Source organism: Henckelia pumila, chromosome 3, assembly GCF_033568475.1.
Source record: "Henckelia pumila isolate YLH828 chromosome 3, ASM3356847v2, whole genome shotgun sequence".
In the NCBI taxonomy this organism is placed as follows: domain Eukaryota; kingdom Viridiplantae; phylum Streptophyta; class Magnoliopsida; order Lamiales; family Gesneriaceae; genus Henckelia; species Henckelia pumila.
The window spans coordinates 174731058-174746808 of NC_133122.1; the positions used below are offsets into that span (position 1 = coordinate 174731058).

At 36.6% G+C, this 15751-nt stretch overlaps 1 protein-coding gene across 1 annotated transcript; it reads left to right on the forward strand.

The window, feature by feature from the left end:
* The first annotated feature begins 3259 nt into the window (after positions 1-3259).
* On the forward strand, positions 3260-13965 carry LOC140889994 (replication protein A 70 kDa DNA-binding subunit B-like). The gene is made up of 8 exons (XM_073297741.1): positions 3260-3311; positions 3424-3541; positions 4410-4677; positions 4756-4858; positions 4920-5044; positions 5123-5204; positions 13328-13448; positions 13561-13965. The coding sequence occupies exons 3-8, from the start codon at positions 4416-4418 to the stop codon at positions 13963-13965; spliced, it is 1098 nt and encodes a 365-aa protein (XP_073153842.1). The 5' UTR covers positions 3260-3311; positions 3424-3541; positions 4410-4415.
* The last annotated feature ends 1786 nt before the right edge of the window (positions 13966-15751 follow it).

The window sequence follows — 15751 nt, forward strand, 5'->3', positions numbered from 1 at the left end:
CTCTGAATTTAACGTTGATTCATACTAATCCTATTATTGAATGGAAGAAGTTTGTTGTGCAAAATAAAACTGTTCATGTACAGGAAATGTCACTACTTTCCTCCTACTTAAGACTCTGTGTCAATGCGAGAATTTGAGATATGGTTGATGGATTTTTATTACTATTCATTGGCTTGAATATCAGCAATTTATTTTCGCTATTGCTCATTGTCCGGGCAAGCAATGAAATTGTACCTAATTGATTTTATGGATTCTTGGCATTATAAATCCCAAATTATGAAATAAGATACTCAGGTGCAGAAGAAGAGTAAAAAGCTGTTAATAGTAGTAATGAAAATTGCAGTAGCATTCAGAAGCCTGCTCCACAAGATGGACTGGAATACCTTAGGCGTGTAAGGTGTGATTTTTAACTCTTATAAAACTTATGCGATCTTATATTTTGAGTGCTTTTTGGTGTGTTGCAAAGGTGCATATATTTCTTTTTCTGACAAAAAGGGTATCTAATATGATCTTTGCATTTCTTTTTAGTGAAATGATTGTCAAAGGCGGCATGCATGTTACATGATTTATCGTAAATACCTGATATTTCTGTCAATTTCTAACATTGATAGATTATCGAAATCGCTCCATAGTGCTTGAAGATAGCCATATTTTAATCCTTTCCATCAAATTATTGTTGCAAGACTTCCTATATATCATATTCTTTTCGTTTGTATAATATTCTATGCTTACTAACCCCCTGATTCAAATACCATGAAGCAGTAGCATCTTTTTTAAAAAAATTTCCTTCTTCTTAGTGTATTGTCTCTTGATCTGCACTCTATTCTTCACCATCTTCGTAGGTGGATATTGGTAGTCGCTTTCAGTCATGCCCCATAAATCACCCGCTCTGTACATTGCAAGGAACAAATGTCTCTAATACCAAATTTGTTGGCACAATGGAATACTTGAAAACTGCTGCTCTATTTTTCCAATGGATTGTACAGTGAACTTATTGTTACTTGAATAGTGGGAATAATGCTTTCTTGTTTATTTCTCAGAGGTTAGGCTGGTATATTTCATTTTCCTTTTTTCTTGTCTTCACTTAGGTTTGTGCATTGTTAAATTTGTTTAAGTGAGAATTAGATGTGAGTAATTGGTTTCTACATTTCTTCAACTCGTGCAAGATACCACTCTAGATTTTTATTGCTGTTGAAACTTGAGATTGCGTTTCATTTACAAGTTATCACCTCGGTCACGAGTTAACCTTCAATTAAACTGTTTTTTACTAGCAAGTGTGTTCTATCTTCAACTACAGAAACAAACTCCATCGCAGCCCTCGTTTTATCAACTGTCATCATCATATTGTAATCAAAGATTCCTTAGCTGAAAGTAATTGGTTTGGACTGCATGAACGCCTCTTCTCCATTACTCAACTTTGCATTTCCTCTCTCGTATTCCTAACCACTTAAAATAAACTCGATAACTTCATTGCTTATTAATTCAATAACCTTTCCCTTTTCTTCCTGTTTGGTGCAATAATCCTCAAAAGTCTAGATTTGAATATATTCAAATGATGCATATTACTGTAGGATAGGAAACTCATTTGGCATGTTGAAGCAAGCACCGGTCACCAACTCCAGAATTGCTCTTTCAAATCCTCACAGTTTCCATGCTCGACGCCAAAACCCAACTTTCTTGTGCCAACTCCACTCATTTCCTATATTGTTAAGTCGCTAAACCTGATCGAAAAGAAATATGATCTCTTCAATCTGTATGACTAATTAGAGGAGTAAAAATATTGATTATGTGGTGTTGAATATATAGGAAAAATATGCTATTCGGCCACATTAAGATTTAAAACATAGGAAACAAACAACATTTTGGATGCACTGGGATTGGGAATTAGCAAATGAATATATATATACAAATGGGAGTTGATATTTACACTCCATTTTTTGTTATTTGAACTCCACTTTATGTGTAAAATATGTTTCAAATTTACTCATAAATGGAGTGCAAATAACAAAAATGAAATGTAAATATCAACTCCCTCTATATATATATATATATATATATATATATATATATATATGTATATTGGTGAGATTGATGCGAAAACCGAAGAGGTTAAAAAGATTGGTATAAAATTTTTTATAAGAATACATTTGATAAATTATTTTTTGATCCGTTGGTTTATAAAAAAGTTTTACCACAAATTTTACTCATATTTATACTGGATGTCCTGATAAATATCTATTGCATTTATAAGTAGTGTCATATATTCATGGAATGACCCCTCTTATTTTTTTAATAATAAATATGTTATCAATTCCAAGACCAAAAACTTCGTTTGTATGTTATATGTGTATTCGTTTCAGACGAGTATTGATAAGTGAATAAAAACAATTATCATATATGATAAGTTGTAAGTGTCATAAAAAATTATCGAAAAATAATGTAGTTTATTTAAAATTGTTTTATCCAACTTTGTTTCTTTTTTTTACAAACACTTATTAATTAAAATTTTAAATCAAATATTACCTTTACGTAATCATAATATTACGCTCATTATTGATGATGGTTTATTATAAAGCAAAAAAGCAGGACCGCATAAACACTAGGATATTGCTCATCACATAAATTTTAGAAATGACATATCTCTACTGTACATCAAATCTTTAGAATAAAATATATTATCATTTTAATTTTTTAAAAAATTATTATTTCAAATATTTAATAAGCAAGTTGTATCGGATAAATAATTAATGTCATTAATTTTATTTGGAATAATAGAATGCAACAATCCAATATAAAGGTTAGCATTTCTTAAAGAAGATTTAGATTTTATTTAAAAAAAACAATATTATTTTTGTTGTTGCAACTCGGAAATTGAGAAGTAGAAGTATTATATGATCTTTTTTTAAATGAAATAAATTACATTATAAATCTTCCAGAATTACGTATAAACCATTGAATTATTTATTTTTTATATTCTAAAATTTACTAATTTATATTCCAAAATTGTATTAATATTCATTATTTTGAATAACTCCTCACACTTAATAAATAAAATAAAATAGTAAGAGATAAATAAATATATATATATGTATATATATATGTTGATAAATTTCGAATCTAATTTCTAACTTTACTTAGCTCAATCTAATTGGCCCAAATGAGATTTCTCACTTCTCACTCATAAATCAAATTAGATCGGCCCATTCTTTAGTTTAAACCTTAAAAATTTCTAGAACACCATCCTTTCAAGTGGACGCTGTAGCAATCAACGCCTCTCTCTACATTTGGTTCCCTACTCCGGCAATCACGTGGTACTTGCATCATCTTCTTTGCATTATGTAATATAAAATAGATATATGCGTCCAGGTAATTAAGATCTGGATTTCACCGTCTTTATTGATTTTATTCATATTTTGATTGTAGCAAAATATGGATGGTTTGACTTTTACCGCTTCAAAAAGAAGTAGAAGAAGAAAAGCATCAACAAGAAGAGTTATGGCCATTCGGTGTCTTTTCTCATACTCCATTAGAGCCACCACAGGTGTTTTCGTTTTGTTCACTTTCAGATTTTATTTAGTGATTTATTTTATTTTCTTTAAATTTAAATTTAATTAATTCTGAAACGGTGAGAAACCAAGCAATTCTGAATCGATGAGAAATAAAGTGAAACTGAGCAATTGTGAAACAGGGATAACTAATCAGAAATACCAAACTAATTAATGTTAATTTCTTCAAAATAAGATAAAATCAAAAAACAACCATTATATATAACAGATAGAAGATAGATAATCTATCTCCTTTTTAAATATAACAGATAAACCAAATTTATTCCCAGTTTTTCTCTGAAAAAAAAAAAAAAGGTCTGGTGGTTTTCTTTTAATAACGAAAATGGATAATTCTGTAATTTTTCCTATCAATTTACTTCAAACCAACCAGAAAAATGTAAGAATTAAAGTACTGGTTCTTAGACAAGGAAATCAAACTTCCACAATGCAAAGTTCAACAACCATTCGGAAGATGATATTCATGGATGATGAAGTAAGTTGAAAGGTTTAATTTTAATTTAATTGTTCCAATTTTTTTTTTTTGGGTAAAAACAATTGTTTCTTTATACCTATCGATCTGGTCAATCACATTTTATAAATTCTGATGATTTGAATAATTCAAATATAAACTTTCTTTCCTTTTAAATCGAGAGAGGCAGACAACATTTAAAAATTACCACTAAATTGTTTAAATGAACGTGACACCTCTGTAGCACAACCAACATCTTTATAAATATTCTTTATATGAAAAAGTGTTATTATATTTATGCAAAAGTTTACGCAAAAGTGTTCTGAAAAATCTAATATTCTGCCTATTAGTTCTAATAACTCAAACTACTGAATTTGCGTGTTTTCTGTTTCAAGGGTACAATGATTCATGGTATAATGTTTGAAAACATTATACAAATATTTGAAGATCAGATGAAGGTCGGCAAGACTTATATCATCGAGAACCCAATTGTCCAACCCATACAAACAAAGTATCCGAATGTGAATAAAAGAATTGAATTGCGGTTGCATAGAGGGACAATCGTAAACGAGGCACAACCACAGTTGATATGTGACAGCTTAAACTTTGACTTCAAAGAATTTGCTTATATAAAAGCAAATCCAGCCACTGATCATGAACATGGTAAATGTCATTATAGCTGTTGTTTTAAATTTATGAGAAAATGATTAATTTGTTTAAAGTTTATCCTGTTTTGTGCAGATGTTATTGGGATTTTGATAAAAGTCCGACAACTCATCCGTTATACAAAACAAGACAAGATCACTTTTGGTTACAGAAGGGAAATAATTTTGATGAACTCAATGTAAGTTCATTGACCATAATCACCTTATTCAACAATTATTTATAAGTATTTTTTCTTGCAGGCTCCAAACTATCACAATAAACTTATGGGATGATCTGGCACTAAATGAAGGACAACTTCTGGAAGAAAATCGTACTCAGAACTCAATCGTGGCCTTCTGTAATCTTAAAATGAGTATATATAATGGTATCGTCATTAAAATGTTTAACATTTACTTCTGTTATGTTCACGAATAATTTAGACATCCTTTAATTAATTATACAGGATTTCATAAGTTGCAATCAACATTTACAACTGAAATGCTACAGAACCCAAAATGCAGCGAAGCAGAAAGAATAAACTTATGGTACAAAATAAATCCTTGTTCTTTTTTTTACAAAAAGTTATTTTTTGCTACTAATGAATTTTTTTTGGCATAGGTTAGAAATTATTGTAGGAAAACAAGATTTAAATGTACTATGGGCAGAAAAAAAATCAAAGAAAGTATTTGGTTGATAAGGATGCTTCTTTGAAACAGGTACAAATAATATTAAAGCTTGATATATAGTTTTCAAAAGGGATTTCCATAAGAAAACAGTCTGCAAATGCTGACAGTTTTATTATCTTAAACAGGACATGTATTACTGCTTTAAGGCAATTATATATGAGATTGAAAATAAGTCAAAACCATGGTACGAAGCATGTGCCAATTGTCTAAAAGCAGTCACTAAAACAACAAATGAAATTAGTTGTGCAAATTGCATAAACCAAACTGTTCAAGTCATTCAAAGGTAAAACCATACACTCATATGTTATATTGATGTTGAAAAGTATCTGTAGTGACCCTGCATGGAATCACCTACTAACTGGCAACTAATAGCATGCATTAAACTTAATACAGAAAAATACTTAACAGAGTAAAAACGTGCGGAAACGTAATCCATAATTTACATATCAGCTTAGTAATATAATCCAGGCTTAAATCTGTAGTGATACAACCATATCGAAATTCTTAAAAGTAAACATTATACAGCTAATAAATCGTGCTGTATAAAAACTTTAAAAACTCCTGCTCCCTAGTCCTGCCTTGAACTACCAGCTCCGTCCATCCTGCGACCTGCCCCATGGAATAGGGTGTCCAAGATAACAACTAGGACGTGAGCGCTACGCCCAGTACATAGACATGAGTAAACATATGTATATAATGCATGCAACATGATGACTGGTACAGGGTCATCTGAAAAGTCATGCTCAGAACCGGCGCCATATGAGTGCTGCCACCGCACGGATCAACCTCTGGGTGCAACCACACTCGTCTAGTACACCAGAGTAGACAGACATAAATGCCCCCGCCGTCGCGGTACTCTCAGTGACAGACTATCGAGTATAGAGCTGAGCGGCTCTATAGTCAGGTATAACAAGGTATAGGCTCAACGTGTATATGCACATGACATATGAGTATAGAAAACGGTAAATCATACATCATGCCATATAATAATGCCAAATAAATGCAACATATAAACATGTATACTCGCTGGCAATCTCAGTCAATGTGTACGTACCTCTAGGCTAGTTCAAGTATAATAGGATCCTAGGTTCCAAGCCTATATTCAAAAGTTCACCGTATCACTACATAAATTCTATAAGCCTTAACTAAGCTAATAAGTACTCCCAAAACTTAAATAGATTCCCGGACCATACCTTCGTCCGTAGTTAGCCCTTTGGAGTCGCTAGTCCTGAATGACTATAACCTCACCGTGGTTATTTCAGAACCTCACTATTAACCGATAGGGCCCTCAAGTGTATATCTCACACTATATAACTGAAGAAGGAAACGCGGGAATTCGTATTTCAAAACTGAAGCAAATGAGCCCTATTTATAGCCAAAATCTCGGCAACGATCGGAACCACCGATCTCGGGATCGGAGCTTCCGATTCCAGCTCATTCTGTGCATGTCCGACACGTCGGGATCGGAACCACCGTTCCGGGATCGGAACTTCCGATCGAACCCCCGATCAACACTTGTCAAAACTCACGGCTGAGTCATCGAGCATTGCTGGCTGGCTGAGATCGGAACCTCCGTTCCTGATCGGAACGTCCGATCCCCGTGCATCCGATCTGCTTCCGAAGTGGTCAGGATCGGAGCTTCCGAACTGGGATCGGAGCTTCCGATCTGGCCCAAAGTCAAAAGCCCAAATTCCTCTTCCGAAGTCCAATAACACTCCGAAATAGATCAATTACCAACCCTTAATCATGTTTAACATATTATTATCTTAAAATGGGTTCCGGGTTACTACATTCTCCCCACCTTTAGATATTTCGTCCGCGAAATAACATCTAAAGATAAATCAAGATAACAATATGAAACAACAAACCATGTCTTATTACAACAACGGTAATTACATCTTATATGGTAATCAAAAATACAAAGCAAACAACTCAGGATATTCTGCTCGCATACGACTCTCAGTTTCCCAAGTTGCTTCTTCAACGCCTCGGCGCTGCCACTGTACCATCACAAGTGGTATAGTTTTGTTCCGAAGAACTTTCTCCTTCCTGTCTAGGATACAGATTGGTCGTTCCACAAAAGACAGATCTGGCTCTAGCTGAATATCAGTAGATTGAATCACATGAGATTCATCAGCTATGTACTGTCGAAGCAACGACACATGAAAAACATTGTGTATACTGGAAAGAGATGGCGGTAAAGCCAAACGATAAGCAACATCTCCGATCTTCTCCAGTATCTGGAAAGGCCCAATGTAACGAGGAGACAACTTGCCTTTCACACCAAATCTCATCACCTTCCTGAAAGGTGATACTCGCAGAAAAACATATTCACCAGGCTCAAACTGAAGTGGCCTGCGGCGAATATTCGCATAACTGGCTTGTCTATCTTGAGCAACTTTGATCCTATGCTTGATCAAATCTACCTTGTCTACAATCTGCTGCACCAATTCAGGACCCTCGACTTGCCGTTCCCCGACTTCATCCCAGAATAACGGAGTACGACACCGTCGACCATACAATGCCTCGAAAGGTGCCATATCAATACTACGATGATAACTGTTATTGTAGGCAAATTCAATCAAAGGTAACTGATCCTGCCAAGATAAACCAAAGTCCATGACAGAAGAACGTAACATATCCTCCAGCGTACGAATAGTGCGCTCTGACTGCCCGTCAGTCTCCGGATGATACGCCGTGCTCAAACTCAGAGTGGTACCCAACGCCTGCTGAAAACTACCCCAAAAACGTGAAGTAAATCGCGGATCTCTATCACTGACAATACTCACTGGAATCCCATGTAATCGCACAATCTCCTGGATATATAAGCGTGCCATGCGATCATAAGAATACTCCCGGTTATAAGGAATAAAGTGTGCTGATTTCGTCAAACGGTCAACAACGACCCAAATAGCATCACACTGACGTGACGTCATAGGTAAGTGGGTGACAAAATCCATAGTTACGTGCTCCCACTTCCATTCGGGAATCTCAAGATTCTGCAGTAATCCACCTGGTCGTCGATGTTCAGCCTTGACCTGTTGACAAACCAAACATCTCGAAACAAACTGATAAACACTTCGCTTCATTCCCTTCCACCAGAATCTAGTTCGCAAGTCCTTATACATTTTCATACTTCCAGGATGAACTGATAATCGACTCCTGGGAGCTTGAGATAGAATATCATTCCTGAGCTCCGCAACATTAGGTACAACCACTCTATTGGATAGGCATAATAAACCATCTGCCTGAAAATGGAATCCAGATGTATTAACTCCATTGGCTAGACGTGTCAATCGCTCAGTCTTAACATCAGATATCTGAGCATCTCTGATCCGAGAATACAATGCTGGCTCAGATAGAATAGTATACAAACGAATCCCATTCCTCCCTTTCTTGTGCTTGAGCGTAAAACTCAATGAACAGCACTCTTGAATCATATGAGATATTTCATTAGTCTGAAATGCAGACAGTCTCACCTGCCGACTCAAGGCATCAGCAGTAAGATTAGCAGAACCTGGATGATATTTGATTTCACAATCATAATCCTTCAGGAGATCCATCCAGTGTCTCTGTCGCATATTCAACTCTGCCTAAGTGAATAAATACTTCAAACTCTTGTGATCCGTAAATATCTCAAATTTCTCGCCATAAAGATAATGTCTCCAAATCTTGAGCGCAAATACAATGGCGGCTAACTCGAGATCATGCACTGGATAATTACTCTCATGCAACTTCAACTGTCGAGAAGCATATGCAATAACATGTCCATGCTGTGTCAAAACACATCCTAACCCCTGACCAGAGGCATCAGTATAGACAACATAACCTCCTGATCCAGAAGGTAGAGCTAGCACAGGTGCAGTAGTAAGACGTCTACGCAGCTCGTGAAATGACTCCTCACAATCCGAGGACCAAATGAAGGCAACATATTTTCGTGTAAGCTGAGTCAAAGGCCTGGCCAACTGTGAAAAATTCTCGATGAACCGACGGTAATATCCCGCTAGACCCAAGAAACTACGAATCTCACCAACCGTCGTCGGTCGAGACCAGTTCAGCACTGCCTCTATCTTACTAGGATCAACAGATATCCCTTCATTAGAAATCACATGACCGAGAAATACTACCCGATCAAGCCAGAATTCACACTTTCTCAATTTCGCATATAGCTGCTTATCTCGTAACGTCTGTAGAACAATCCTCAAATGCTGTGCATGCTCATCTTTGTCATGAGAATAGACAAGAATATCATCTATGAAGACGATGACAAATCTATCCAGATAATCTCGAAATACCTGATTCATCAGATTCATAAAGACTGCCGGTGCATTCGTCAAACCGAATGGCATCACCAGAAACTCATAATGCTCGTATCTGTTCCTGAAAGCAGTCGTAGATATATGTGAGTCTCGTACCCGCATCTGATGGTATCCAGATCTCAGATCTATCTTCGAATAAACAGAAGTACCCTGTAGTTGATCAAACAGATCATCAATCCGCGGCAAAGGATACTTATTCTTGATGGTGACACGATTCAACTGCCTGTAATCAATACATAATCGCATCGATCCATCTTTTTTCTTGACAAACAAAACAGGTGCTCCCCACGGAGAAACACTCGGACGAATATATCCCTTATCAAGAAGATCTTGCAACTGCTGTTTCAATTCCTTCATCTCTGACGGTGCCAGACGATAAGGTGCTCGGGATATAGGCGTAGTTCCTGGTACTAGATCAATACCAAATTCAACCTCTCGAACCGGAGGAAAACCAGGAATCTCATCAGGGAATACGTCAGGAAACTCGCTGACAACCGGTAGCTGATCAATACCCGTACTACTCATGGACATATCAACTGCATAGATGAGGTAGCCCTCCCCACCTGACTCCAAGACATGACATGCCTTCAGAGCCGAAACAAGTGGCATCGGAGGTCGCGCACCCTCACCATAAAAGTACCAACTATCACCCTCAACGGGATGAAACTGTACCAAACGCTGATAACAATCCACAGTAGCGTGATACAAAGTCAGCATATCTATTCCCAAGATACAGTCAAAATCCATCATCGCTAATATCATCAAATTAGCCGATAACACATTACCCTCAAACTCCAGAAGGCAACCCATCACTAGACGCTTAGTTACTATCTCTTGCTCCAACGGAGTAGATACAACTAAATCCATATCTAATGATACATAAGGTAATCTATGTCTCTTAACGAAGCGACTAGAAATAAAGGAATGCGATGCTCCCGTATCAATTAATACAAGTGCAGGAATACCACATAACAAGAAGTTACCTGCCAACATGCGATCGCTTCCCTCAGTAGCCTGCTCCTGAGATAGAGCAAACACCTGCCCTTGAGTCTGGGGACGAAAACCAGAAGAACTCTGTGGTGCTGGCTGCTGACGTGGAAAAATAGAAGCTTGAGATCCAACTTGTGATCCCGATCCACTAGCAGTACCCATACGCTGAGGACAATCTCTCCGCAGATGTCCCTGCTGACCACAAATATAACACGCCCCAGTAGCTCTTCGACATGAAGCTGCAGGATGCTTCCCACCACAGTGGCTACAAAACTCCTCCTTCTTCTTCTTCCCAAAGCGGAAAGTACCTCGTGAACCACGAGAACCAGACGAAGTAGTAGGAGTAGAAGAAGACGTAGGTACAGATGGCACAACAAATTGAGCTCGAGGCTCAAAAGATCCACTAGGCTGTGCTGGCATCATCAACTGTGCACGCCTGTTCCTAGTCTCCACAAGACGGCAACGGTTCACCAAAGTCTCATAAGATACCGGGTCATCACAGACGACAACCTGAGAGTAGATATCTTGGTTCAGGCCTTGCAGAAAGATATCATATTTCGACGCATCACTCTCATTGATATGAGGACTGAAAGGTAGCAGATCAAGAAATCGTTGCTGATACTGATCAATAGTCATTGATCCTTGCCTCAAAGTAAGCAACTCCATAGATCGTGCTTGGCGAACAGCCGGAGGAAAATATAATTTCTGAAACTCCCGACAGAAATCCCCCCAAGTCACCTGTCCTCTCTCAGTACGTGCCTGAGCAACCTTGGCATCCCACCAAAAACGTGCTCTATCCTCTAGAACGAATTCTAGAACTTCCAGTTTCTGCTCCTCAGTACACTCGAAGCTCGGAACGTGCTCTCAAGTTTAGACATCCAGCTTCTAGCTTGTTCAGGATTCTCGCCTCCCACTAAGGGTTTCGGTCCTACCTGCATAAACTTATTGATAGAGTAGCGACGTCTACCCTCATGATGACGATGTTGATCATCCTGATGATGATGGCGACGATGATGATGACCACCTCCCTGGCCAACACTACCGTGACTCTCGTCAGCCATATCCTGAAAAGAATTGCACATTAAAATCCCAAATGCGGAAGAATTACTCAAGACTAAATTAAATCCCAAGTACTAATCCCAAAATCTATGCATGCTCTGATACCAAAAATGTAGTGACCCTGCATGGAATCACCTACTAACTGGCAACTAATAGCATGCATTAAACTTAATACAGAAAAATACTTAACAGAGTAAAAACGTGCGGAAACGTAATCCATAATTTACATATCAGCTTAGTAATATAATCCAGGCTTAAATCTGTAGTGATACAACCATATCGAAATTCTTAAAAGTAAACATTATACAGCTAATAAATCGTGCTGTATAAAAACTTTAAAAACTCCTGCTCCCTAGTCCTGCCTTGAACTACCAGCTCCGTCCATCCTGCGACCTGCCCCATGGAATAGGGTGTCCAAGATAACAACTAGGACGTGAGCGCTACGCCCAGTACATAGACATGAGTAAACATATGTATATAATGCATGCAACATGATGACTGGTACAGGGTCATCTGAAAAGTCATGCTCAGAACCGGCGCCATATGAGTGCTGCCACCGCACGGATCAACCTCTGGGTGCAACCACACTCGTCTAGTACACCAGAGTAGACAGACATAAATGCCCCCGCCGTCGCGGTACTCTCAGTGACAGACTATCGAGTATAGAGCTGAGCGGCTCTATAGTCAGGTATAACAAGGTATAGGCTCAACGTGTATATGCACATGACATATGAGTATAGAAAACGGTAAATCATACATCATGCCATATAATAATGCCAAATAAATGCAACATATAAACATGTATACTCGCTGGCAATCTCAGTCAATGTGTACGTACCTCTAGGCTAGTTCAAGTATAATAGGATCCTAGGTTCCAAGCCTATATTCAAAAGTTCACCGTATCACTACATAAATTCTATAAGCCTTAACTAAGCTAATAAGTACTCCCAAAACTTAAATAGATTCCCGGACCATACCTTCGTCCGTAGTTAGCCCTTTGGAGTCGCTAGTCCTGAATGACTATAACCTCACCGTGGTTATTTCAGAACCTCACTATTAACCGATAGGGCCCTCAAGTGTATATCTCACACTATATAACTGAAGAAGGAAACGCGGGAATTCGTATTTCAAAACTGAAGCAAATGAGCCCTATTTATAGCCAAAATCTCGGCAACGATCGGAACCACCGATCTCGGGATCGGAGCTTCCGATTCCAGCTCATTCTGTGCATGTCCGACACGTCGGGATCGGAACCACCGTTCCGGGATCGGAACTTCCGATCGAACCCCCGATCAACACTTGTCAAAACTCACGGCTGAGTCATCGAGCATTGCTGGCTGGCTGAGATCGGAACCTCCGTTCCTGATCGGAACGTCCGATCCCCGTGCATCCGATCTGCTTCCGAAGTGGTCAGGATCGGAGCTTCCGAACTGGGATCGGAGCTTCCGATCTGGCCCAAAGTCAAAAGCCCAAATTCCTCTTCCGAAGTCCAATAACACTCCGAAATAGATCAATTACCAACCCTTATTCATGTTTAACATATTATTATCTTAAAATGGGTTCCGGGTTACTACAGTATCTGCCAATACTTTGATACCATGACAATCTCTATAGGTATCGTTTAACAATGACGGTGCAAGATAATGACACATCAGCAAAACTTACATTATTTGAAGATGTGGCTTCAGATTTTATTGGATGTTCTGTTAAGGAATACATGGAATTACTTGATAAGGTATACATGATTGTAACCGTAACTGTAAATTTTAAAGTTCTAAATTTATTGCTTACTGAACTGCCAATTGAATTTATTTACTAATCTATTCATTGAAATTATATATTAACAGGAATCAAATGAAACAAAATTTCCCATTGCTCTTGACAACACAATCAAGAGACAACATGTGTTCCTTTTCAAGATGGATCAAAGAATTTACAAACAGAAAAATACATTGTCTATTGTAATGGAAGCCTTCCAAAAGCCACAGCCAGAAATCAACACAAAAATATCTGAAACCCAAGAGGTGCTAACCAGTTGTCGGAATCACAAAAGGAAAAAAAAAAAGAGAGAATCATTGAAAATTAGAGATAAACAAGATGATGTGAAGGAATCAAAACTACTGACAGATGAAACAATTGAAATTAAAGATGACGAGAACATTGCTGCATTTACTCAAAGAAGAAGACGAATGTTGAATCAAAGGAAGGATGCTGGAGTTGAAGTGATTAGCATGAAAAAGGGAAATTATTGATTACTTATATTTTATGGCATGAGTAGTATTAATATTTGAAAAATCTTCTCCAAATAAAATTGTTATTATTATTATATATAAATGAATGATTATTTAGAAATATATTTCGACATTAGTGTGTATTCTATGAATTTTTTTTTTCCAATAAAACTTGTTTATTTTCGTCGCATTACTATCATATATTTTTCACGTGCAACGCACGTACCCTTTTCCTAGTAATATTAAATATGAGAACTGAACTAAATATTCGGACGAATGAAAAAAAATGTGATATTTATAGTTGAAACCAAGGCATAAAAGTGTACTTTAATTTTCTAACATGCTTACCGTTGGCATGTATATTTATTTAATGTTGACATGCAATGTGAATAGGTAAAGCGGATCGACAGCTGAAAAATTACAAATTATAAATTGATTTGTTTGTGTTTGTTTAAATGATCACTTGTTGTTTTAGTTTCAAACCATTTTTTCGATTTCACATGTCAGTTTCAATATCGTTGACGAACGGTTGATTAATGAAGCCATAATGTCGATTATATTAATTCGTGCGGGGAAAAAAAACTATGTCCAAAAAATGGCATACCTTTAATCTTTAGTTTGGACAAAATTTATACATTACGTAATTTGCGTTACATGTATACATTATTAAAAAACACTTTCTATTTTCATTGTAAAAATATGTAATGATTTGCTGTATAATTAAACGATTTAAGAAGTAATTCTAAGAATGGGTTAATTTCTGTGGTTTTATCCAAACATAAAGTCAAACTATATGAATTTTAGTTAGGCCATTAATTGATCCCAATATCAAAAGAAGTAAAATTAACGTCAATAATTAATTTTAGTAACATTAACAAAATTAAAAATATATATAGTTTTATGGTTAGAAAAACACATATATACATAAAATGGGAGCACACAAATACATGTGTCCAGCCTCAAGAGTAGAATGTGAAGCCACGTTAATTGATTCCATTAGTGTCGGCCGAAAAAGGTCGGAACTTGTGAATACGAAAGTTGCCCTTTTAAACTTGCATGTTCCCAGCACATGCTCTACCTTGACCCACATGCATCCCATTATTATTTTTATTTTATGCATCTCCATTAATTTTCTTTCATTCTTCACCTACTATACTATATATATATATATTCGGTTTTTAAATTTTAGTCCTAATTACTCCACAAAGTTCGTTAATCCGAGATTTGAGAAGACACTGTTCTTACAATTGTATCTCGAATCAGATATTTCGTTCCAAATCTGATAAGGGATCGCGCAATTTTTATTATGATAAATGAGGTGATACTTGTGTGTATGGTAGTCGTTGTAGCAAGAGCATTGGAAGAGAGAAGGGGATTGATTGATAGAGACATGAGATACATGTATACAAGTAGCCAAATTTTAAGTTACCGTTAGTTAACCTATATTGCAATTCTTGGTAGGTTTTGTTTTGTTTTGTTTTATTTTATTTTTATTTTTATTTTTATTTTTAAAAGAAACCAAACAATATCCATTAAAACATATTCAATAAGTTTAACGAAAGAACATCCCTACACCCTAAAAGGTAAAAACACAGTTTTTATCCATTCAATGTTGGATTCTGAAGAAAGAATGTGTATATCTTCTTCTCATGTGATGAAGGGATACGAGCACGGGGATTCAAGAAGAAATCGAATTAACTTCCAAAGTAATCAAATATTGGGCAGTAATTTGTCGTTATCAGTGTAAATTAATATATTTCTGTTAAAATCAAAATAAACACACTAAGAAATATTATTCATACACTCC